This window comes from Gallus gallus, chromosome 15 (genome assembly GCF_016699485.2).
Source record: "Gallus gallus isolate bGalGal1 chromosome 15, bGalGal1.mat.broiler.GRCg7b, whole genome shotgun sequence".
Classification (NCBI taxonomy): Eukaryota; Metazoa; Chordata; class Aves; order Galliformes; family Phasianidae; genus Gallus; species Gallus gallus.
This window is the reverse complement of record NC_052546.1, coordinates 9478577-9504880: the sequence shown is the minus strand read 5'-3', so window position 1 is coordinate 9504880 and position 26304 is coordinate 9478577. Positions and strand designations below refer to the sequence as shown.

General features: G+C 41.8%; 2 protein-coding genes and 1 long non-coding RNA gene across 5 annotated transcripts in view; 1 reads left to right on the top strand and 2 right to left on the bottom strand.

Moving 5' to 3' along the window:
* Positions 1-137: 137 nt before the first annotated feature.
* RAB35 (RAB35, member RAS oncogene family) lies at positions 138-15505 on the bottom strand. Its single transcript, NM_001030669.2, is given in 6 exon segments — positions 138-2760; positions 3304-3428; positions 3518-3642; positions 10651-10774; positions 11498-11548; positions 15364-15505. Coding segments are annotated over 6 exon segments (606 nt in total). The 5' UTR covers positions 15416-15505; the 3' UTR covers positions 138-2631.
* A 158-nt stretch (positions 15506-15663) lies between these two features.
* On the top strand, positions 15664-19882 carry LOC121106864. Its single transcript, XR_005840076.2, has 2 exons — positions 15664-16290; positions 18630-19882. It is a non-coding gene; the product is annotated as an uncharacterized LOC121106864 (long non-coding RNA).
* The window catches only part of GCN1 (GCN1, eIF2 alpha kinase activator homolog), a 40621-nt gene continuing 34058 nt past the window's right edge, over positions 19742-26304 (bottom strand). For 2 of the 3 annotated variants that reach the window (XM_046901403.1, XM_015275397.4), the window contains exons 53-58: positions 25656-25770; positions 24442-24538; positions 23421-23569; positions 22698-22802; positions 21015-21233; positions 19742-20429 (exon numbers count right to left, since the gene is read on the bottom strand). In XM_046901403.1, the coding sequence (XP_046757359.1) occupies positions 20304-20429; positions 21015-21233; positions 22698-22802; positions 23421-23569; positions 24442-24538; positions 25656-25770 (811 nt within the window). In that variant the 3' untranslated portion in view covers positions 19742-20303. The remainder of the gene's footprint in view (positions 20430-21014; positions 21234-22697; positions 22803-23420; positions 23570-24441; positions 24539-25655; positions 25771-26304) is intronic. The other variant, XM_015275398.4, reaches the window with a different exon arrangement.

The following is a 26304-nucleotide window of genomic DNA, read 5'->3' as shown; positions in this document are numbered from 1 at the left end:
CACACAAATTGTTATTTCACCAGTACCTCCTTCCCCAGAAAGAAAACCCCTCCACATCCAGCAGAGGGCTCAGCCCTGGCTTGCCACCCTCCACCTCCAGATGATGGACAGCAGAGGAAACAAAGCCTCAAAAAAGATTTGGCAGCTTGTAACCTTTATTTTTAGTTTTTTAAAATTATTTAAAAAGCATAATTAGAAACTTTCATTACAGAAATAATCCTAGCAAACCAGTTAGACATTCCATTGCTCAACATTTAGGAAACTTCACATCAGCACACCACTAGAGATGCAGTCCCCACCCCTTCCAATTGAACAGTCAGTGGCAAGAGCAGATATAACCACTCCTCTACAGCCAGTATTAGGAAAAAAAATCCCACTTCAGGAAGTTGGACACCTGGATTGGCAGAGTTCAAACTGTGGCCACAAAGACCTGGACTCAAAGAGAACCAATCTTTGCACATAAGAGAACACTCCAGGTTTGGGTGCACCATTTCCTCATTTTATTGCATCAGTTCCAGTCATTTCAGACATTTCTTTACTTCAGCCTGTAAGAAGTTGATCCTTCCTGGATCTGCACACTTGCTACCACAAGAGCCCAAAAGAAACACATTTGGACCCTTTAATTTGAAAGTGGTAACTGTCACAGGACAGCTTCATTTCAACAGGAAGGCTTTGAGGACTGACAGAGCTCCTTCCTTGTGCATACACCACATTCAACATGAGAAAGCATACAGAATGACACCTGGTGCAACTTAAGCTGCCCCTTTCCACAGCCGCTTGAGTCTAACCATCATCAGAGCTCACGCTAGCAATGTCATCCCAACTCATTCTTTTTCTTGGGTTACCAATACAAGATATGTGAAGAAAACAGATGGGTGAAGGCAGCTGGAAATGTACTCCCAGCACCTGAACTGATTAAAAATGTGTTTACACATTCATTGTTTGCATTTAAAAAAAAAAAAAATTCTCCAAAGTGATTGATCGTGATGTGATTGTATGATTAGGGCTCTTACCACAACCCGTAAAAATCTTAAAAAAAAAAAAAATACAGGCAAAATAAGTGACTAAATTTTAGCCTCTCCTGGGGGAGGGGGGAGGAAGGGAGAGAGGAGGGCTGATCCAGAGCTCATGGACATGGGTGAATCACATCCTACCAAACCAAGGCCAGCAATTCCATTGGGCTCACTGACGAATGAAGTAAGTCCGCCTTCAAGGTCTTAAAGGAAATCATACCTTCCATGCCTTTTCGTCATCTTAAAGAAAATTCTTAATTATTATTTAGGCAATTATTCAGGTGCTGAGCACGTACATTCAGCCCAGAAATCTAATACTTCAGTTACACAAACAATCTCTCCACCTTTAACTGTATCTATCCAGGGCAACAGATTGAGCCCTTGTTTTCCCAGAAAAGCCAGCATAGGCAAGGAAAACATCGCTGGGCACAGCAAGACCAGTTTGTTTTCAAAGGTGATCCTCCAAGCAAGTTTTCCATTTCCTTACATTAAAGAGCAGTCCTCCTTTCTAACAGAAGAGCGCTGGGAATGATCCTGCAGCAGCTTTCATTTTCAGACATCAATCCAGAATGGCTAGATTTATTTTCATGCCTTTTCTCACTGAAAAACACAGCTTTGCCACCAAAATTCACATTCATGTTCAGATCTCCTATTTGTTGACAGGACAATGAGGAGAAAGGGGTATTGTTGTTTTTTTGGCAGAACCACATGATTTTTGTTCTCAGAAGAAATGGACCCTCACTTAGGACCGTGGCAGAACCAGAGCAGAGGTCAAAGGAGTTTAATTTCACCCTTAAAAAAAAAAAAGTTTTATCCAAATAAATCCCACTTCTGCAGGCTGTTTTTTTTTCAGTATCTTGATACAAATGGAAGGAGAGTACGGGAACAGCTGGGCTGCAGCACAAGAAGATGAAACCCAAGGACCCAGCCACAAACCTGGATCGTGGCAAACTGAAATTCAAGGCCCCAGCAGCAGCACCAGCTGCCAGCCCAGGGGCTTGAGAAGCAAAACCCCAGGCTTCAGCAACAACACCTGCAATCCCGGTACCTAGAAAAAGAAAGCCAGAGCCCCAAGTAAAAGCCTGGAACTCTAAGTGAAGCCATAGGCCCCAGGGGCACCAGTGGCCAGCCTGGAGCCCAACAGAAGTGAAGCCAGAGGCCCCAGGAAGCAGTTGCTGCCAGCCTGAGGCCAACTTGAATTAAGAACTTGGTACTATTTCATTAAAAAGGTGAACTCTGCAGTCCATGATTGGTTGACATTAAGAAGGCATAAGCCAAAGCAACAACAGGGAGGCGAGGCTGGTTAACGCAATATACATTATATACAAACTCTTGGGTTAATTAGTCCACTTGGTAGGCAACGTCCTTTCTTGTCTACAAGGCGCACTGGAATGAGCAAGGGAGGAGAGAGGGGCAAGATTCCATCCGATACCTTCTTGGCACTGAAGTGGTAAGGTGCCAGCGCCTCTTGATAGAAAACATGGAGAAAAAAAAATAATCTTTAAATAACGGCACAAAACTGAGAAAGTCCTCCCAAAGCCTGTCCCAGTGGAATTGCCCGAGTCTAGCTGGAAGGGCTGATCTGTCAGAGCAGAGTCTCTGCAGCAGGGGAAGGGCATTAGCAGCACCGCTTCTTCCTTTTACTGTTCTTCGTTAGCTTCACCACATCATTCTGTTGCTGCTGTTGCTGCTTTGCTAAGTTTTCTTTCTTCGCTCGCAGAACTAGCTCTGTAATGCAATTAAACATCTGCAAGAGAAACAAGCAAGATCAGACCACCTAGGAACTAAGGCTAGTCATTAGGGAGTTGCTTTTAAAAAAAAGTGTCCACTCTTAAATTTTTCTGTAATGGTTCAGAGATCTTCCCCAACCTACCAGAACACGCAAGCTCATATCGGATATCCTCCAGAGCCACTCCCAAGCTACATCAGTAATGCTTCTATCCCCTTTCCCAAACCAATAAATAAAAACAGGTGAGTTTGGCAGCTGAAGCCTAGAGTAAAGACTGAGCAGTTCTACCTTCTATACGTATCCTCCCCAGTGAGACATCTTTCTTGAGAACAAGCCTAGTATGTTAGTGCTGTAAAGCTAGTAAAAATGCAGTGAGGTCTTCATTTCACTTCTCAACCTCTTCCAAATGCAGTCAGATGTCTCTTGTCATACTACCTACTCACATGCAATTTGAGTGAAGCATTTTATCTTTCCTCCTCAACAGAAATAATGTAATTCTTTTTCCCAGGCTAGCATCTCCAAGTAGTTATTTTCCATACTCTGCTCTGCATATGATATTACCTCTTCCACATTAATATTTTCTTTGGCGCTGGTCTCAAACAATTGGATCTCCATCTGCCCAGCAAATTTATAGGCATCTTCTGTTTCTACTACTTTTCGCTCTGGGTCATCGTTCTTATTCCCCACTAAAGAAAAGAAAGGAAAAAGTCAGCATAGTACTTTGGCAGGTCAGTTCACTAAGTAAGATGCTTTAAATCTCTGATGAATAACTTACCTAGTATCCGGCAGACATCATCACAGTTTTGATTAATTTCATGTAACCACCGTTTTACATTCACAAAAGATTCTGCACTGGTTACATCATAGACAACAATGACTCCATGCGTTCCTCTGTAATACCTACGGAGCAGGAAGACAACGAACGTTAACTCAAATTATGTATCACCTTCTCAGCTCTTGCACTTCGACAAGATTCATAACAAATCCCCACGTCAAGGCAATCAAATGCATCCATTTCATAGAATCATAGAATCACCGAGGTTGGAAAAGACTTCTAAGATCATCTAGTCCCACCATCCACCTATCACCAATATCTAGCCAGCAAAGAGTGCATCTGTCCAAGCCACGGGCTCCAGGAGAATACCGTGGGAGACAGTGTCAAAGGTGTTGCTGAAGTCTACACAGACAACATCAACAGCCTGTCCTTCATCCACCAGCTGGGTCACTTGATCATAGGAGGACATCGGGTTGGTCAAGCAGGACCTGCCTTTCACAAACCCACGCTGGCTATGCCTGACCCCCAGTTGTCCAGCACATGCCACGTGTGTGATCTCCCTCAAGATGATCTGCTCCATAACCTTTCCTGGCACCAAGGTCAGCTCCCCAGATCCTCCTTACGACCCTTCTTGTAGATGGGAGTCACAGTGACAAGCAATTTCCTTACTAGCAGGAGTCATTTAATTCTTCTGTAACAGCCATGCCACAGGTTATTCCTTTAGATCTAGAATTCCCTGCTCATTTAGTCCACGCTAACAGATTTCAAAGCCCAAAGTCTGTTGCTGATTCCCTTGTTCATGCTGCAAAAACCCTCAAAGATGACAGTGTCTCCTGGCAATGTGAGCAAAAGGCAGCAGTGCTCCCAGCGTGCCCTCAGAACTGGCTATGCTGTGAACCTTAGTGCTCCATCAGACGCATCAACTCCCCGCGGTAATTCTGTTATCTATGAAAGATTAATTCCAGATTAAAATCTCCAAATATACTCAACCCTCAGACACAGTTCTCTTGAGCTCACAAAAATTTCTGTCCTGTTGAACAACTGTGCTCCAATCGCACCTTCCTACTCAACAGATCTCCACCATATGCACATTCAGTGCATTCTTCTACCTCCAGCCATTAAAAATAAGCTTTGCTTTAGTTTATTCCTATTAGTCCTGGGCAATCAGCACCTCTAAGAAATAATAATAATACAAAAAAAAAAAGCCAAATTCAAGTTCCAATGTTACCACCTTCACAAAGCTGCTGAAGTCAGGCAGTGTGCACAACACAAGCAGCTATATAAAGCAAGCTGCACCTCCTCAGTTTCCAGCCACACTCCCAGGAATACCAGGTATTTTCTTTACTGCAAGTTTGGCAGCTTTGACTGAAAAAGTCAAAGTACTGCAAGTTTGGCAGCTGACAGCAAGGCCTTCCTCAGTATCCAGTTTTCATATTTCAAGTAGCTTTATTTCTTCCTCATTCACCTTCTCTGCTTTCTTATGACCAATATTAAGATCTTTAGTTAAACAAATGCATACCAAGCCTGAGGAATTTCCTTTAAATTGTGATGGCGTTTCTAGAGCTACACCACGAACACTTACTGCAGCAGTCTCCTTTCTGCTGCATTTTAGATGTGTGCTGTGACCACCCTGGCTCTGATAATTTCTTAATGCTCAGCAAACTCCTTTTTGAAATTCAAAACTGTTTAATCTAATTCAAATGTGCTACCTTTTAGAAGAACTCAGCGTTGTCTCACTTCTACTGATACACTTGAGTAAGCCATTGCCTCTTCCTCACCTTTGCCTTCCGTTATAGAATGGATGGTGAGGCCACTCCACCTGTCTTTGTGAAAACCAACAAAGACAGGCCAAAGACAGGCATACATCACATACAGAATGCACCTCACCCCTCCAGCTCCAGTTCTTTTCATCTCCTGATGTCTTTGCAGTGATAGTTATGGCACATCAACACTTGCCAGTGATGAGATGCATACTCTACAGGAGTAGAACCCACTCCTCTTGCTCACCTGAGTGTTTTCAGAAGACAGCCAAACACTCCTCTCATGTTATGCTTTACCAGACATCTATGCATGCACATCCACGTTCCTTGGCAAGAACTCAGGTGAGAATTATTTACAGCCAGTAAGAAAGAGGCATTGCACTATCTCATATTCAAGTCCATTCTCAATCAGTTCCTTTAACACCTGAAAACTCGTTACAGCACGGCACTTGTGCTTTACTTAATTAAAAATTTATACCCTTTAGAGAAAGAAGTATTCCACAGCCTGAATCCACACATTCAAGACCTCCTGGCAGTACTGTGACAGTATCAGAAAGGGAAAGATTCTTGATCCTATCACAACAACAGATTTCACTATATATGAACTTCAAACTCACCCCTATCCCTTCATAGTCTTTTAATTCAGCACCTCTGAGGCCAGCCTACCACTTCCTCTCTAACACTGAGCATCATGTTCACAAAGACAACACTCAGCCTTTACAGAAAAGCAATGGTTCAGTTACAACTACGCAGAGCTGCTTCATTCTGCTGGGCACACCACAAAACCATGCCTTGTATCCCCGTCATCCAGACCAGAGACCCAACGGAGGCAGAATCCTGCAGCTCCTACCTTGCCCACGCACCCAGGTTTTCTTCTAAGCAAAAGCATATGGTGTTGGGGAGTAGAATAACATGCACCTTGCACATATAGGTCCCCCTCCTGACACACTGTCAGCACACAGTCATTTACTTTGAGAGACGAGAGCTGTGGGCTGGGCCACGAAGCATAGACCACTATGACATTCAAAACTCCGCAGGAGCTGGGATCTCCTGTCTCAAAGCTCTAATATCACCAACAACCTCATCAGAAATATCTTCCTTTGTGCAAGACAGCACCCCTGACTCCTGCTGAGTTCCTATCAGCATACATTGCTTCTATTTTTGGAAGAGAGATTTGCCTGGCATATCCTTCTAGAAAGGTTGCCAACCCCTCATTTTCACTAAAATGTCATTTTCTCCATTGGCTGACATTACCTTTTAGCAGCTCAAGAGATAAGACTACAACTACCTTTTATTCGTTAACTCCTAAGCCTTAAAAATACACAGTTTTGGGTTGTTTTTTTGTTTGTTTTTTTAAATAAAAGCTAGTTATGCTATTTTCTCTCATTTGTTACATACATCCCTGTGTCCTAGATAACATTTTAGGCTTAACAAGTACAGCAAAGATGCTCCAAACCCAAGAGCAGGACAGCACTAAAAAAGACAAAATCTGGTTTATCCTACTCCACACTTGAAATTTCAGAATGATGCAGTGCAGAATTGCTTTCATAAGAAGTTGTAGGCTTTGGTGAGTAGAGAACAGATGGGGCTTGCAGCATTCAAGGATAAGTACGTGTAGGTTTTGTGCTTTTGGCAACCAAGAGGTAGTTTAGGCTTTGGCACTAGAGAAAGAATGCCTTAGCACCTTCCCATCCACATCTCATGGAAGATGGATTCTGTAAGAATGAAAGCAAAAGAGAAATGAAGTTCACAGTTCCAGAGTCCAACTGAAGGACTAAATAACTGATGGTAGCTTTCCTCTGTAAGATGGCTGCACTCTGCCACAGACCTTCTAAGAGTCAGTATCTGCTACTAGTCCCAGTGACAAACATGTTAACAAAATACAGCAAATAAAAAGTTATAGAAGAGTTACTTTTTTTTAGAGTGCCCAAGAAATTATTCCATTCTGATGTAAGACTTAAGCTATTTCCACATGTCTATGCAGTTGGATGCTTGGTACTACACAACTATCTTCCATGCAGCTGGAAAACCTAGCTACATCCAGGGGCTATAAATATAGCTTTGGCGTGGAAAATGATTAAGGATGATGGCATTTAAGTTGAAATAAGCACCAAAGTACCCAAGCAGCTTGTTTTACCTACAGGATTATAAAAAACTGCCTTAAAAACAATACCTACTAATACAGCTGACTTAAATCAGAACACTTTCAGAACTGGTTAATCAAACTGATAACAGCCTTCAGCCACCTGCACTCCCCTCTCATGTCCTCAAAGACCACCTTTGTAAACATAAGGGAGCATCCTGTCATCCATTGGTGCATTCTCAACCTCAAGATACCAGTAAGAAACCTCTTAAATTTCCTCCACTAAACGCTTCCAAAGATTAACATCTGGAGATCTGGTAACTAGTTCTGTGAAGGGAAATAAATAAGAAAATGACTATAGCTGACCAACTTGAAAGATAAGTCACTGGTTTAGTCCAGCATCTTTGTATTCCACTTGTCTGTTGTATACATTTCCTTGTTTTTCATTCCTCCAGCACTCTATCTGATTCCAGAGAATTCTAATTATCTATTTTCATATTCACCTTTTTTGGGGAATGTCCTGGAAGCACATCTATTGTCAGAGGTCTGTTTGACTGTCTTTTGGTCACCATATCTGGTTTACAGCACATATCAGTTCTATCATCTCAGAAAGCTTATCGCTATCATGAACATTCCTTATAAATGCATGGAAGAAAGTTTATCTGCTAACATCTAATAACTACTACATAAAACGTAAATCCTATAACCAGAGTCCTGATTCAGAATAAGAGCAGTCCAACTGCAAATAAAGTACAGAACCAAGCTGTTCATACACCTTAAGTATTTCTGCTAATGCAACAAAGTCGTGGCATGCACATCTCTGGTGAATTTAAATCAAATTTATAGTTTGGATGAAGATCCACGCCAACCAAATCCATACAACTTGTCCTCTCCCACCACCACGTAGCAGCTATTCCAGTTCTTTCACATTTAATAAGCAGTGAAAATAGTGGCTGTCTGTTATGGTTTTCAGTCTGAAATTCTGATTTAAGTCTGGCTTTCCTCCGTTTCTGTAGAATACTCTCCATCTATTTCTATATTATTTCTATCCCTTAACACTTTTACTCTGTTCTTCTGTTTCTGCACCTGTAGTCAAGTACAATCAAAACAATATAGGAATGTTTCCCAATCTTTTACTATTAACTTTCTGCTGTCTCAGTCACTTTGCAATCCTAGGTCTAAACTGCAGCACTTCCAACTTACTACTACTATTACCAAGTGGACTCTAATTTCTGTCTTGCTTGCCTCGTGGCTCAACACAAATCTCTTAACTGTTAAGGCACTTCCAGCTTACAGTAACACTGAAGGAACAGGCTTTATATTCTTAACTTCAATCTGAACAGTCATTGTAACAAAGACTTTACATCACTCTGTTGACAGCGTGCCTGCACCCCACCCATGATGTGGTCAGCCAAGCGCTTTCATAAATACTAACATCGTAACTCTGTTTGCTTGAGGCTCAGTTCGGCCTCAGCAAATCAGTTACTGTATTACTTTGCCAATAAACAGAGAGAGAGAAAACCCTTTCCAAAATCAGAATCTTGTTACGTATTGTTTTCACAGGTGATACATTTAGGTCAAGAGTGCCTCTGGAAAATTACCAGGGAATGCTACAGAGTCACAGCAGCCCACCCAGCAGCAAGAGAAGCCCTCACGACAATGTAATCAGCATGGTCAAAGTGTTTTCCTCAACAGCATAAATGCACTTGGACAGAGGAACTTCTTTGCTAACAGCTGCACAAAGTTCAAACCTTTCTTCCCTGCCACACAAGATTCTGTAGCTGCTTTACCAGCGTTAGGACAGGAAGGCTGCAGCCTTCACTTCCCCAAGAGCATGATATGTACTTGTTCTGGTAAAAAGCAATGCAAAATAAAGGAAGAACTGAGTTCAAACAGGTCATGGCACGACTGCCTCCAATCCCTTCAGCTCGTCCATTTTCTACTGCAATTGAAGAAAAAAATCCCTAAAATACTATGTGAAGTCTGACCTGTAGCTATTCCTGTTCACAAAAGGAAGCCTCTTTTCCTGGTATTCCCCATTCAGTGCCGGATACCATGGCTTTTTAAACTAGCTGGCATCAGCCCCTCAGCCCCATGAACCAACACTCATTAACACAGCTCTGAATTGTGTCAGGGAATCTGAAAACAGGAAGGCCCTCTGCTGACTCAGCACTAATTGGGGCACGGCCTGCCCTGCGTGCACAGCTGATAGGAGCTGCAGTAGTGCTTTGCCACCCTCCCCTCACTGCTTCCTGCCCCAAGCTGCTGCAGTGCTGAAACAAGAAGTGATGTCACACACAGGAACCCTACAAGAGGTAACAGAGGTTTTTCAAGCTAAGTGCTTAGGAAACAATGGGAGTCATCCAGTAGTATCTGTACAGAAGTGCAGAGGAAAGGAGTGGGGCACACATGCCCAATTTTGCCATTTCTAGCTGTTCAGGCATAATAGATGCAAGCAATCCCACTGTCTTTATGTCTGAGTAATTTAATAGATACACCAGCTGAAAATGATCCTCCTCTCGAAATGCAGCCAAAAAAAGAAGTCAGACATGAAAGACGAAGTAAAATACCCGAGTCTTTCAAGAATATATACATTTTTTTTAATACTCAAAGGAAACGAAAGTTCCACTTTCAAGTACATTTCTTCCTACTCCCTCAGCCAGGCATTAGCAGTCCAAACGTTTACTGCAACCCATTTACAAGCGCATTTTATTCTTAGTTCCCACTGCTGCAGCTCTGGGTGTGGTTTGTCCAGGAACAGGAAAAGCTGTGCACATGCTGTTCGAAAGGACAATGAGCATGAAACTGAACCCAAACCAAGGAAAAGGTTAACTTTGTGTGGGTGTCTGCTTCCACAGAACTCGACACAAAGATAGCCTCTAAAGTGCATTTGTTCTAAAAGAAAGATATCCCATTCTTAGTCCTCAAAGCTACTCAGTTATACAACACAGAGAATTTGTACCCACACTTCTGCAGCATGTTCAACCAGGGGATGATCTCCCTCCCAAGATGAGCTTTCTAGTATATGCAAACCAGTGAAATAACTCTGCTTTGAGAACTAGAAGCAGAGGAATAAGACAAAGCCATCACGGAAACGCAAAGAATGTTGAAGAAATCTGAAACCTCAATTTCAGACTTATCCAGAGTGACACCACCCCATCTGCCCTAAACCAGCTGAGAGAAGTCCCACTACACAGATAGCAAAGCCATCATTAGCTAATCAATTGTAACACTGGAACATCCCAACTACAAGTTCCGTACACCAAGCTGTAAGTCACAGTTACACTCACGTTGATGTAATAGTTCGGAAGCGCTCTTGTCCAGCTGTGTCCCAGATCTGTAGCTTCACTTTCTCCCCATTGATCTCAACCGTCCGGATTTTAAAATCCACTCCAATTGTGGTAATGTAGCTGCCTGAAAGGGTAAGTGAGAACGTAAGTCTTGTTTACTTTGTATATCTCAAAACATGCTTCTGACCTCTGTTTGGCAGCAGCTCTCAGACTGGGCAGGAGGACAACTTTTTCCCCATCTGCCCATCTTTTAAAATGCCCTCTCAGGTTATGCTGATTTGTGTATTTTTATCCACAGCCAATAGATATTTTTTTCTAGCCATAAAACCACATCTTCCATGCCATCCTAAAAAAATTCAAGCATTGAAAAATCATTCTTCTATTGGTGGTCAAGAGTATGCACCTTAATATCTTAAGTAACTATGCAAGTATTCTTTGTGGATAAACTCTGAGACAAAGCTTTTCCTCAAATGCTAATGCAATTGCTTATTTTAATACAGTCTGTTCTAAGAGTTTCCTCCCAGTAAATTAGTTATGTCACAAATGTAAGTGACTGAGCTACAATATTCAATCAGCCTAAATCCCAAAGGGCCAATGGGAAGTCTGCACAGAGCACTGATTAAGCTAAAACACCCAAGCTATTTCTGGAACCATGTCGGTATTTAAATACTGTGGTACTTTCAGTGATAAGAGAAGATCAAACAGGATGGCTTATATAGGCCTGTAGCAAAAGAAGCAGAGCTAGAAACAACGTATCTCCAGTACAGCTACCAGCATGCAAATACAGCACAACAGCACTGGAACAGAACTTGACCATTTCACTTACCGAAGTCAACAAAATACTCACCTGAGAATGTGTTATCTGCAAAACGCAACAGCAAGCTGCTCTTGCCCACACCTATGACAAATAAAGACATCAAGAACCTTCAATGCAGTCATCTTGGTTGTCAGGTAACATAACAGTATTTTAACCACTCACTGCATTTACCTTTTACGTTGAACCTTTTCTCAGTGGATACCTTAGCACCATCCCCCTTAAGCAGTCACCTCAGAACTGTTCCTGAGGATTTGATCAGGTGTTAAGTAGCACATTGCAGTTACTCCAAGGTGTGGTATCCTTCTTGTGGCAGCACAGGGTTGCTATGGGTTTTGTGTCCCCTCATTTCTCCAGACCTCAGCAGGCTCAAAACAGTATTTTTAGAAGGAGATGCAGACCACAGTTTGAAGAGGTCTCAAGAGTCTAATGACCAAAAGCAATTTTATGATCCATTGGTTTACATTTGCTCAGGGAGGGTCCAAAAATGAGGACATCCTGATAATTAACAAGTGCTCAGAACACTACTCTAAACTCCTCTGTTGAATTCCACTTACACATCAGGCTTACATCGCTGCCTACCTCCCATTCATCTGCACTGTGCTGAACAGCAGTGGAATTTGGACTACTTAGATAATCAGACCAGGGTTTGGTACTATAAAGCTTATGTTATCGTGGCCACAGTTTAACTGAACCCTGAGCCAAACAGTGGAGCTGTTTGCTTTGGAGCATCCAAAAAAGGCTTGTTCTACATTTAACAGGAAGGACACACACCTTTCTGAAGTTGTATCTTTTGCCAAAATGTTCCATGAAACATTTTCCAACGTGCTTTGAGCATCATCCATGCTTTCCTTAAACAATTGTTTGCACCCTGATTACACCCTGCTGCATGGAAACATTTCTCACTCTTCTAGAAACAAGAATCACAAGAAATTTGTTCCTGCACACCCAGCCAAGGGAATCTGGGGGATCAGAATGCCTCAAAGTTATTAACTCTACATAACAACTCTTCTGCTGCTGTCCCTTCCACCTCCCTCCTCCCCCCCAAAAAAAAACCTGCTACAGCATGAAGAGGAAATTCAAGCTCACCAGGGCGATTATCTATCGAATCTTTTCAGGTAGAAGTTATTTAAGCTAATTATTTTGATGATGTATAACTTTAACGTTCTTCCTAACATTAGTGTTCTAAAGGTAGACATAAAGACTATATCAAGCTCCTATTTATATATATATATACACACATATATTGAACTTGAGGGTGGTGAGACACTGGAACAGGATGCTCAGAGAAGCTGTGGATGCCCTGAGGCCCTGGAAGCACTCAAGGCCAGGCTGGATGGGGCTGTCAGCAAGCTGGTCAGTGGGAGGTGTCCCTGCCTATAGCAGGGGGTTGGAACTGGATGACCTTAAAGGTCCCTTCCAACCCAAACCACTCTATGCTTCTATGAATATTTCTTCTCTGTTCACATCTGAAGATAGCTATCACCAAAAAAACTAAAACAAAATCCATGAAAAAAGCCAGTAACCTAGATCTCATCAGCAAAAAGTTTAAGTCACCATACATTCAGAGAAGGTATACTCATTTCTCATTAAGGGGAGGGAAAAAAAAACACACCAAAAAAGCAACCAAAAAACCCACCAAGTCATAGTGCATATATATTGAAGATACACCTCAGAGCTCAAAAAAGGCAGCAGAGCAGCTCCCAGACTTTAACAACGCACTGGTTATTTAGGAAGAGCTAAGCCCATGCAAAGTGCCAGTCAGCTTAAAAAAGAAAGAAGAAGAAAAGTCTTCAGTGTGTACCCTGCTTTCTGATCAAACCGCCTTCACCTCCAGCTTAATAAAAAGAAAACAGATGCTGGAACCCACAGACGTGTCAGACCACATCACTCTGTTAAGAGGCTGGCCAGCCCCAAGCTACGCTGCAGAGCTGCATGGGCTGCACATGACCACTGCTCCGTCAGCCCATGCACCGCAGTGTAGACTCAACCTCATCCACAGCTCTCAGCTGGCTTCCAGAGAAGAGAAGCTCCCGAGCTCAGCAAGTTCCTTATGCTCCAGATGACAGCGATCTCACTGAACACACACTGCCTCTGACCCACATGCTGCAAGTGCTGAGAAACCACACTCTTCTTCATACTCTGCTTCCTACACAGAGTTATTTGAAGATCTGAACAGGGAAGGATAGCAGGGCTCCTGGCTTGCTGGAGACAGTAAAATGAAACAAAACAAGAACGGCCTACTGACTTGACAGAATCAAAATTAAAAGCAAATTTCTGTGCCCTGTCGGTTTCTAAAACCCGTATCTTACTGAGCAATGAAGCAAATTAAAAAAGCCCAAACGAAGTGACACGTGCAAAGCACAGATCACCTGTGTTATTTTTAAACATTTGGGACAACTGAGATTAACAGCAGCTTCTCAAGATGACCTGTTCTAAAAACACACAAACCTACTACACTTGACAAACTTGCTTACGGAGGAAAGTGGATGAAACTTTATCATTCACCCAGTATCAGTCCGCTTCCTATTACAAGGCCTTTCTGAACACCAACAAACAAGGCAAACAGACTAATGTGTGGAAGCAGGGACAAAGCCTTACTGTTGTGGTAAGCAAAAAAAAAAAAAAAGAAAGAAAAAGAAAAAAAAAAAAGAAAAAAGGAAAATCAATACCCAAACTACACAGTGAGATTTAATTAGAGCAACAGAGAACCACACAAGTCAAGTCTCACAACACTTTTTTCCTCTCTGGATGCAGTGCAGGGACTTTGCTCAGTACGACTCAGCTAAGACACTTCATTTAATTGTTCAAGACAAGGAGAAGCCTTCCTCAGAGTTTTCACCATCCTGTTTATCTTGCCTGAACAGTTTGGAACTCATCAGCAAGCAGCAGCGTTACTGCTTTACTCAGAATGCAGCATTTGGTTTTAATAATCCACAAGCTCCCAGAAGTGCCTAGGGTTTTAAGCTGTTCTGAAGCTCTCAGCCTTTCTTCCTATTCCTGACTTAAAAACAGCCTTTTCCTTCTTGCAGACACAGTTTAGCATAGAATAAAATAGTTTTACATACAGCAAAAGCTTCTGGAGGTGACAATTGCCAAGAGTGAGCAACGCTGCATGCTGGGACCTGCTGCCTTATGGACCACACCTCTGTTAAAAGAAGAGGGTGGATGCCATCTACTCTGGTTTATGGAAATGTAACTGTGAGCTGCTGGAGGGTTACCAGCACTGAATGGGATCGAGGGTGGGATCTCCCAGCCCCACATCCCCAGCCCAGAGCACTGGGCACAACCTGAGCTCACCACTGGCCCTCCAGAAGTTTCTGAAAGTACTGTAGAAGCATTCAATGGTTTATTTCCAAAACGTGTACCGACCCCTTCTCTGAAGCTCTTCCAGGTATTCACACACATAGCAGGACTAGAAACGCTTCAAGCTCATCGAGGATTTAAACAAGTGTCGAACTCCAGAACTGAGATTCCAGGCAGTCCCAAGGGACGGTTCGGTTAATAATGAAGAGTTAACACCAAAGAGAAAGCAGCAATTGCTGCAGTGGAAGCAGCACTCCCGGGGCCGGGAGCGGCAGCCCCGACGCCTTTACCTCGGCCACCTCAGGAGGGAACTCCCCCCCAACCCGACAGAGACCACCCTACGCTCCGACGCTGGCACGGCCGATGTCACCCACCCCCGGCTGTGGATGGGCCGCTCACCGCAGCATCCCGCAGCCTCACCACACGGCGCTGCGGAGGCCCGCGGTCCCCACACGGCTGGCACAGCCCCAACGCCCCCCCACACCCCGCCGGGCCCAGCCCGGCCCCGCCGCCCCCCTCAGGCCCCGCCGCGCCGCGCAGCCCCCGCCCCTCAGTGCCTAACGGCCGGGGAGGGGCGGGCCGCGAGCCCTCACCGCTGTCGCCGATGATGAGCAGCTTGAAGAGGTGGTCGTAATCCCGGGCCATGGCCGGGAGCGGCGGGAGCGCGGCGGGAGGGAGGAGGGGGAGGGGACGGCGGCGGGCCCGGATCCACTTCCCGAACAAACAGCCGGAACTGACAGCGGCACCGCCGCGCATGCGTCTGCGCGCCGCCGTAGGCCTCCAGCTGCGCCGGCACGCCGCCGCGCACGCGCAACGCCCCTCCTTCCGGCGCGTGCGCGCAGCCTTCCCAACGCGGCGCGGAGCTGCGCATGCGCGCTTTCCCTGAGCTGGTTGGGGCGGGGCGGGGCGGGGCTGCTGGTTCGCCTGTGGCAGCCATGACACCTCTGTGAGGGGCGTGCGCGCCCAGCCCTGCAGGTGAGGAAGTTCACAGAGAAGTGATAAGAAAAGGGCAGGGCTGGTGGCATCTTCAATCTGCGGTTCGATTCGCGGAGGTTTAATCCGGAGTTCTGCTTATGTTTGGGCTGAGGAAGGGCCCTGTCAGTTGTGTTGGTGCTGCCCATACGAGCTGCATGAGGCTGTCGTCAAGAGCACGAGAGGGACGCTGGTTTCTCTGTGATTTCTCTCCTACAAAAGCATTTCCTTGTGCTGTGTTTTGGTTTGGAATACCTCAGTTATTCAGGACTTTGTTATTTTTCAGCTTCAGCAGCTCAAAACTAAGCGACAAAAGACAATACACGTCCTTCAAAATAATTACTTCACCAGTTTGTGTTTAGCAGAAGTTCAAAATAATGACTTTATTTAATTACAATATGGGTAACGTTAGAAACATCAGCTTTACAGCTCCCTGACTGAAGTATCTCATTAACATGCACTGGTCCTCCAAGTGAGAGCTGTACCAGCTCTGAAGAACACAAACTTTACCATCAGCTGAGCCTAGGAGAAGTAAGAATATTTTTAAGGTAATTGTCTCTAATCAATTCTAGAATTATTTATTTATTCTACATAGGATACTCTGGTATGGTTCTGCTGTTACAGTTTTGCTATTTTTGTGCAACTCGTCTGAAAACAAACCAACTCAGTATGGCTAAAATAGCATCTCTAGAGTGATGATTATTTTAGCATCACCTGATAGAATACTGATTGAAAACGCAACTATGCTTTTAGTTAAAAACATTCCTTGATCTTAACCTTCAAAAAAGTGTTCTGGCCTATAAAGCTCAGCCCTGTCACATCCTCCTCATCCTGAAATCCATTTGGATCTCCTCTATCTCACATTCCTATGCCATGGACTTTGCAATTCATAAATGTAAAACACCACACCCAGGTTGGAGTGCTACCAGACACGAGCAGATCGATACTCACAGAAGCACTGTTGGAGAAGGGTTTGCAGTTAGCTCAAGACCAATTCAGGTCAAAGGCAACTTCTCCTGTCTCTTACATCACAATGCAGCATTTTGGCAGCCCATCAAATAACCCAGCACATCCCCCGGTGTCAGGATAACCAAGGGGAGGCCCCTTGAATCTATCGTACAAACCACCAACTCAGACCTCAGGTCAACGTCTCCTATTACCCTTATTTCTAAGCTTATGAAACCCCATGTAGAAAGTGTAAGATGGGGTCATTTTGCCAAATAAAACAGACTGTATGCAACTGAGTGACTTACCTTCAAAAAATATCAAAATATTTGAATATTTTGTGTTTTCACATTTGTCTCTTTTCCACTGAAATTTTTAACACCTTGTAAGTTAAACATCGTGCTCTATTTTGTGATCTTGAAATACACACAGTTCAGCTGTCACTCACAGACAGCTTCTTGACAGTTCAAAGATGTTATTACAGTCAGCTGTGGGGAAAAAAATGGTCTTAGACTGACAACTAGTATTTTCAAGACGTTTGAAATGAGAGAAAAATTAATTCCCGAGTCTCTAAGTTGGCACAATCAATTTATCATCTTTCACGTTGTGGCAAAAATTATGGGTATTTTAGCTCTGATGTATTGTATTGTGGTATATAAATAATTTAGTGAAAAGCAGCTATCAAAATCCAAATTCTGTGTTGTGCTGTAATTGAAAAATCAGCATTTTCTCAATAAGTACAAGTGAGTTCCTACCTTTTACTCCTCCCTGTCGGGAACAACTAAACTGAGCGCAGAAATTCAGCTGCTATTTGGAAAGATGAATGAGCTTTTCCACTTCATATTAGACAAAGTTAAAATACTGATCTTCAGAATACCTTAATTCAGTTACAAAAGGTAGTAATTGACTAAAATTAATACGCTAATTAAAAAACCTACTTGACTGTGATTTTCTTCTACGTGTTCAGGAGGTATCAGTATCCTGGAGAAAAAAAAGAGCTATCTATGACTGTGCTCAACCTGCCATTCTTTATAGAAACTTGCACATTTTTCCTTCTTCGTGTCTATAGTGGCCAAAGAAGTTATTCCAGTACAACTACTGAGCTTTTCCCACCTATTTTTGCAGTTATAAAATGGCTTAAAATTTTGTTTACTTCTGCTATAGCACACAATACTTTTGCATCTGGTGGTTTAGCTGCTGTTCCTGTTATCCTCCAAGCACAGTTCATTCACTACAGGTGAAATTAATCACAGTGTTCTAAGACTCCAAATCCTTAAGGGCATTTTTAGTTTTCACTCTGGTTATTACCAATGCATTGGAAAAAACAGAGTTTAAACTTTAAAGGATAGTGAATAAAAAGTACAAAGATGAATTAGTTGATTACCACTCATCCTTCAGTTCTTGTAGACAAGAATTGAGACTTAGGACTGCAGAAGAAGGTGGCAGATAAATGTTTGCTGCCCAAGGCTGTGTGCTTTAGTGGAGCAGCCTTTAGATTACACATTACAGTCTCATAGACAATGACACACACACTGAATTCACTGCTTTGAGGGATATCCACCAACAATACTTGCAAGTTTTCTTCTCAGTGTAATTACTCATAGCTCACTGTCAATACAGGCAAGTAGCTTTCCACAGTGAATTATGACTGGTACAGCTTATTACTTTAATTAATTATCTAGATGAAGGGATAGAGAATACATTTTTTTTAATTGGTAGATAACAGAAATCAAACAGATTTGCAAGTATTCTGGAAGGCAACCTCAGAATTTAAAACCACATTCAAAATGCAGGTAAATGTTATTTAATAAGTTCAGTAAGACCAACTGGGAAGTGGTGGAGTTTTGTAGAAATAATGAACTGCATAAATACAAGATTGGACATAAGTAGTGAAAGAGCAGATCTGTAGCCTGGATTCATTGCAAAATGTCTGCTATTACAGCCAAGTCTCTTGTGGGGATAGACAGCAGCACGTTGTGAAGAATGATATTCTCCAGCAGAAGATCTGATCCAGCAGTGGACACTACAAGGCAACTGTGATTCTGAATGGATCAAATATGAAGAGCAAAAACATAGATTTAGAAAAGTTCATCCACAAGAAAAGACCTAGAAAATCCAAGCTTGTTTCATCCATGAATGAGAACACTGCAGGGATAACGTGGCTGCTGCACAAATGAACTGTTCTCAATGCCTGTGGGAACAGGACAAACAGTAATGGACTCAAATAGCAGCAAGGTGGGTTTTGATAGCCATGAAGTGAGCTCTAACACTCTGAAAAGTGTATATAATGAAATAGATGGCATAAAAGGGTTATGGAATCACAGCAATTGGCAAATCAGTTCTAGTAGAGCGTTCCCATGTGGTTGCATTTTATGCTCTCAAATGTTGTGATTAGTAGCATTTTTTCCTCCCATCATTATGGCTGAGCCATCCAGAGTTATATCAAACGATGATCATCGCCCCCATCTGAAACTATAAATTGTAATGCTTTGGGTTCTGAAGAGCAACCTTCTGTGTGGTTTCATCAAACAGACAGGGCTCACTTTAATATGTAGAATGCAAAACTAAATTTCTCCTTTAAAATTTTTGTTCTGCAATGCAATTTTTCTACTATTTCCATCACATTGCATAAAAGGCTTCAGTCAGAAAAAAAAAAAGGTGACTATTTGCCCAGGTGAAATAGAATAGTGCTTTCTTGGAGCAGTACAATTCATTGAGAAAAAAAAACCCAAACTGCATGTTGGAAATGCCAAATATCTTTTGAAGCCTTTGAAGACAAAAATAGTTTTCACAAGTTGAACAAAAAGCTGTCTAGAGTCCAAAATACTCCAGAAATTAACAGGAGTAATTACAAATTTCATTAAATGTCAGTTCTAGCTTGGTTTTAAACCCTAGCTTACCTCAGTTTTGCAAAAGGGTTTATATAGATTACTGCACTACCCACTCTATAGACTGTAATGCCCTAAAAAAAATAAATACATTTCCACAAAGTAAATCACAGTATTGGTTTGTTGGCAAATGAATGTGTAAAGAGAACAGTTTACACCAGAAGGATCAAAGTCAAAGCCTTTATTAAATGTTCCTTCTTTAAACAGACTGCATTTAATTCCCCCCTTGTATTTGTGATTTCTAAGGCTGTTTTAAATACTGTGTTTTACAGGGATTTTCAATCTTCAGAACCGTCACAAGCAGCAAGTTAGCAGTACACAAAAACAATTCTGGCTTCACAGGGTCTCTGGAAAAAACAACAGTACTTCCAATACTGGAGTTTTGGCACAGACCCTGGAAAACAAGTAGATTTCACCAGAGTTTAAGCCTGATGTGCTCTAGCCACATCTCACAATTGGCCAAAATTTATCAGCATAGATTAGTATATCTGTTTCTTGTGCATTATCTATTTCAAAAAGGGGACCAGATTTTCAAATTTCAGCTAACATGGGTCTAATTAAGGCTATTCTGGTATATTTGATACTAAAATACTCTCTGGGAGTCCTTTTCATGAAATCCCATCAGAATTAACATTTTCAAAAATGAAAACATTTAAAGTAGGTGTTTTGAGTTGAAATGCTGATGCAGCGGTTGGGTCAGTGTTGTTTTGTCTTCGGGAGCTCAATTATCACGTCAGTATAGTGTCATCTATCTGTTCATCAGAGTCAGCCTGGCCAGCCAGCTTCTTAAGAGATCTCCTGCAGCTTTCATTGAGAAGCTCCAAGCTGGCAGCATCTAAAATCTTGGAAACAGACTGTGGAAGGAAGAAAACACCAAATTATCAATCCCTTATAACACGCCGTTCAAAATAAGAACCAAGTTTAAGTGCCTTACAAGGTGTACTCATCTCCATCTTCGAATATACCCAAAGCCTTCATCTGGTTTTATGATTCCAGACATGAGAACCAAACCAGCTAGGGGCTTAGAAGAGAGGTCTGGATATGGACGCACAAAGGAGCATTCCATCCATCCTAAATATACTCTAGTACTGATAATCCTGCAATAGGATTATAAAAGTGACAAAAGCAATACTACCAGTCCTAGCTAAGGCAACTACAGCACAATATGGCTTCAGGCATTAAACACAGAGAACATATTAAATACCTTGACTTCAGTAATACCGCGCTGTATGGTTGTGCAGCATCACATAACTTGCATACTTCTTCAGAGTTTACCATAAGAATACTAATGAAGGCTTAAATGCAAATAGAATATCCCACTCCACCTATTTCATAAGAGACTGCCAGCACATTCTGAGACTCCAGGCAAACACTTAGACACAAGCAGAGCCACATGACACAGCCTACTACCAATGGTTATGTTTTCTTCTGTCTCATACCTCAAGCACTTGTTCACCCACTCTCATCTTCAGAAGATTAACAATGGCTTGGTCGCTGTAAGCTCTTACACTGGTGTTTTTGTCTTTTGTGTTGTCCAGAAGCGCTTTGAGAATTGGTTTAATTGTCTGAGGATCCAGTGCAGGAAGATGGTTTTTATTTGCCCACCAGATCATTTTTTCTGCAACTAACTTTATGTCACTGGATGAGTTCTGGAGACACTGAAGGAGACAAAGAAGGTTTTAAGTTTAGGTTTTAAGTTTAAGTTTTACGGAAGACAAGGTATTGAAAGCACAAGTTTCCCTTTTTTTCCTAATACAAGTATCTTTAGCTTCAACAAGAAAAACAAGTAGCCTTCAATTCACAGAGCAAAACGTCAACAAGTTTGATTAAACTTATGTATAATAGTAAGAGGGGGTGAAACCTTGAAAACAAGGCACTTTTTCCAAAGAAAACAAAAATGGTTGTTGACAGAGGTACACACTATCAGGAAATGACAGGGACCTCTAACTGCAGCAAAAGCTGACAGTACCTCTGGTAATGCACACCCAGTCAGCAGCAACAGCCAAGTCACTGGTTAGAGTGTAAGCTACATTTCAACAGTGTATTTCATTCTAATATAAAAAAAATTTAGAGATGCTTACTTTTGATTTAATCTCAAGGCATCAGAACATGAAAACTAATATCTGAATGTCAACCGCATTATTAATATTGTGATAAAGGCATTGTGACAATTGTGATACTCATATTTAAACAGAATGCTATGATACAAATTAATATATGTCAGCAAAAAGTCTGCTTTGAAAAACGATCGACTCCATGTTGACTTGCATTTATGATGGATTTTCAAGTAAATTTAAAAGAAATTTAAAATGTGAAATCTAATACGTTTTTATTTACAGTAATGATGACAGATAAATTAAAAGGCAGCAGCTCACTCCCTTCACCACTACCCCTCACTCTCTCTTCCCTTATCTTTTCTAAGACATTGAAAACACTCTCATGTTCAAAATTCAGATTCTTCCTGCCCTGAGGGATACTTTCGTGGGGAAAAAAAATACAGAATAACAGAGAAGGAAAGGAATTTTTAGGTAGATTTTCAAACAGATATCAATTGAAAAGGAAAAAGAGCACTAACGTCAATATTCTCTCTCCTTCCAGGCTCTAGGAGCTACTCCCGTTCACAAAAAATAGAAGTCAAAAAGTACTGATGCAAAACCAGAGAAGGTAAGGAGTTGGTATTCAACAACTTCCTAACAAAGCCCCTTTGACCTTTATCAGGTTTTAGAAACAAACTGACATCTGTCCCCCTCCACATTTTCTTCCCATCTCTGTCAGCTGCTCGTTACTGCAAAGGAAAACAATTATTCACACTGAATCAAAGTTTACCACAGAACAAGTCAGATTTCCACATTACAACAGAGATGGAGGTATTGTGTTCACAGCTGCAAAGCAGGCTTGTAAAATTATTCTGTCTGCTTTAGAACAAAAAGACTTGTATAGATTACCAACTGTCAAGGGATTCACAGCTTCCCAAAATAAGGCAACCGAGGTTTCAGCTTTCATACTGAGTTACAATATATTAATTTTACAAAGAAAACCACCATAAATTAGCTGAAAGATAGACTGTATTACATTGGTTAAGATCAGAGGAGAACAATGCCAGGTAGCATAAAAATTCTTACCTTAATAAAGAGGTTGGAAAGCTTTGGAGGCAGGTTCCCTCCTTCTTCCATGTGGTATTTCATAAGAAAGCCCATCCCTCTGATGCCACTAACTGCAATGGGTATCTTCAAGGTAAAAACAAAGATTTGATATGGTTGATGTTACTACAGTAGAGTTCAACAGCCCATATAACGAGGCCCACAGTCACATGGACTGGTGAGCTTTTGCAAAAGGCTGAACATATCTGTCAAAGAACTGCAGCATGCAATGCATGAAAACGATGTAACATCATTGGAGAAATAGGATGAAAAATCATGACTGTGAGCCACACGGAATGACATGGCAGCCCCACATAACCCACAAGTTCCCTACACTACATTATTCATTCAGCTCTGTTTTTAAAGTCTTCTTTCTAAACTGAAGTATTTGTTCATTTTGTAAACTTGGCCTTTGAATCAGAACTTTAACAGGGCAACAGAAGTGGAATTTACTCCCAGTGAAAGTTACTCTACTGTTAGAGATTAAATAATCTTCATCTTGACAGAGACCAGCAGTCAAAGAATCAGAATCACAGTCATGCAGTTCCACTATAAGACTGCATCTAGTCAAGGAAGAACATTCAGAATACATTTTTATTCTGATTTTATTTTTTTAATTATTGTAACGCTGTGAACCTGTGAGCCTTTTATAACTACTCCCACAAGCTCTTGAACAGAACTTGTCCTTTCTCAGGCAGCACTTACCCTGTCAGCAGTGGCATTGCTGAGGATCATCTCCAGAACACTGTTATAGTACTTGGGGGAACACAGCCTATAAGGAGCAACATTCACAGCCACTGAGAGGGCCAGGCTTCGTCCATGTCTCACCATCCAGTCAATTCCAGAGATGTCTGCTAGAAATGGCAAAAGAACTACCTCTAAGAAAGGCTACTGCATCCATGTGAGAAAGCATTTGTCAGTTTGTCAACTCACTTCTATAAAAGCAGCACTTAAAGCAGCATCTTTCTCCTTCCAAAAGAGACATATAAACTGTACTATAACACAATACCTCTATCAGAGAGGAATTCTCTCTGGGCAGATATTGAAACCCAACACACTGACTTTATACCATAGAACTGGGTTTTTCTGATGATACATGTAATCACACCCACATCACTTAGTGCATGAAGAAGCTTGCTATTACAATTACATAAGTTTTGACACCAATAAAATTGTAAAAGTAATCTGTAATTTGAAACCATCTAGTAGATTCCCTTTTTAATTCCATAGAGCACTATAACACTCCCAACCACTACAAGCTCCTACAAAATTCATGCTTCTGACTAACAGGCAAATCAGTTAATTTTCCAAAAGCATTTGAAGCCATTGGATGTGGTCTGCAATAATCATAAACCAATTTGTGATCCCAGTGTCATTAAACAAAGTGGAACAGCCCTCCCCCATCCTGCCTGAACATACTGTCACCTCCCATCCACTGTGCATCAGCACTAAGGAACTGCTCAGCCATGCTGGCACTTGCATCAACTCACTTGAACACAAATCCACAAAAAATATGGGAAACCCAAGTTATAATTGTCACCCTGTGCTCAATGATGTACCAGAGTAGGGGCAGCCATGAGCAAAGAAAAGTACAAGGAAATCTAGAGACTTGTTTAAAATAAAGAGAAGGAACCTGAATAGTCACAAGGTTTTCACAAACCAGTGTCTAAGAATGTATCTTCCCCTGCTTTTCAGACTTAGTTCTAGTCACAGTAGCTTCACCTACCCAGTAAGTGCTGGTGGAGAACAGTATTAAGCTCCTCTTCTGACAGAAATGCACACAGTTCTGCTAAGCAGCCAGCTGAAGCCATGCGGGTGGCATCCTAATGAGGAAAGGAAGGAAAGAGTAACACTGGTTGAGCTCAATCCACATCAGAGACAAGCAGAAAGAGGAGCAAGGGACAGAAATATGAAATGAAAAGAGGAGAAAAAAAAGCATTAGCAGACACTCCTTGACTCCTGCTACCTGAGGATTTCTGTCATTTTGCAAGGTTTATTGTACATAACAGAAGCCTCACATCCAGTCAAAAAAAGCCAGCAGAGATTGTAAAATTACAGGTCTCATATAAATTGTGACTTGGTAAATGGAAAAGTTATGAAGATGAAAGTGAGCATTTTAAAAGATATGTTAAGAGTTACATTTTGATTCACAGTCTAGAAAACATATTACTTCTAGCCATCTCTGCATAAGCTTATTGCTGCAATAAGGTTTTAATTTCAAACTTCCATACTCATGTTTGTTTGGCGTGGTTCTGCATCTATAAATACCTGCACTTCTCTACCCTGAAACTTAAAATCCAATGGGAATTTTTCAATTGTTCTATCTTGCCAACAGTTGTATGTCTGTGTAGCACATACTGAAACATGAAGACATTACTTCATTATTTAATCTCACAGATGAGACTGTTGCTATCTGCCATATACAGAAGAACATACATTCAACTTAGGAGAGTTTCTAGTTCACTGGAGAAAAATGTGTTGTTACAAAAAAAAACTCCAACCTGGATAATAATAATAAACCTCACCTGAGAGCCTGCAAACACACAGATGTGCTCATAGTGAAGGTACTGTGGGTTCTCTCTGAGATAAAAAAGCATATCTTGACTTCAGAGCTGTCTCACACATGTTGGTGAGGAACGGCAAATCCACCTGTGTGGTTGCTAAGGAAACATTAAACTCACAGGCTTTCAGAGTTAAAAGTAATTGGCTGGGGATCTCTAGTTCAGTTAACACCATAAGGCTCCAGTGAAGTCAGTTTTACAGACCACTTTCCATTTACCAAGCGGTGTCCAACCACAGTGTTTCTTTATAACAGCTTCTTTCCACTCTAACAGTAATAATTTGCCCTGGAAGATTATTCTAGAAAATAATTTTCTTAGTTCCCATTTTAAAATCAGACTATCTACAGCAGGGATCCTTTACAGCTGTCTGAAGCAATACCTCATCGTGTCCCAGCATCCCAAGAAGCACTGTGCTGATGTTCTTCCTAATTGTGGCATCTACTTTTGCACCAGCTCCTCGTGTTACAAACCGCAGTGCTTGCAGCATCGTGTCCCTAGAAGTGATCACAACATACGGTCAGAGATTGCCTCTCCCATAACCCTAAAGAAGAAACTGAGCTCTGGACACCTGTAGGAATTTCTTACACAGCTATTAGATTAATATGCCTTACAATTTAGGAAACCCATACTCTCTCCATTGATGAAAACTCCATGCTAGAGTGCAATCCATGTTTGTGTACTTGTGCCTCTCTCTTACAAAATAAGCATCTTCTGACTATTCACAGATTAAAAAAAAAAAAACCCTAAGAAGTTAATTTCTCAGGAATCTGTACATATAGGGTACAAGAACAGCTGCATTACTTCAGGTCAAAGTGAAAACTGATACAGTCTTGTACCTGAAAGTGGGCTGCAGTGGGTTTAGAGATTGAAGATGAGAGAACTGGGCAGATGCCAAGCCACACCTCTCCTGATAAGATGTATCAGAACACAGCTTTTGACCCACTGTGTCCCTATCATCCATATTATTGATTTTACAACCCTTCATTAACAGTAAATAAACCTTACTGTCTAAATCAAGGAAGGGGAAG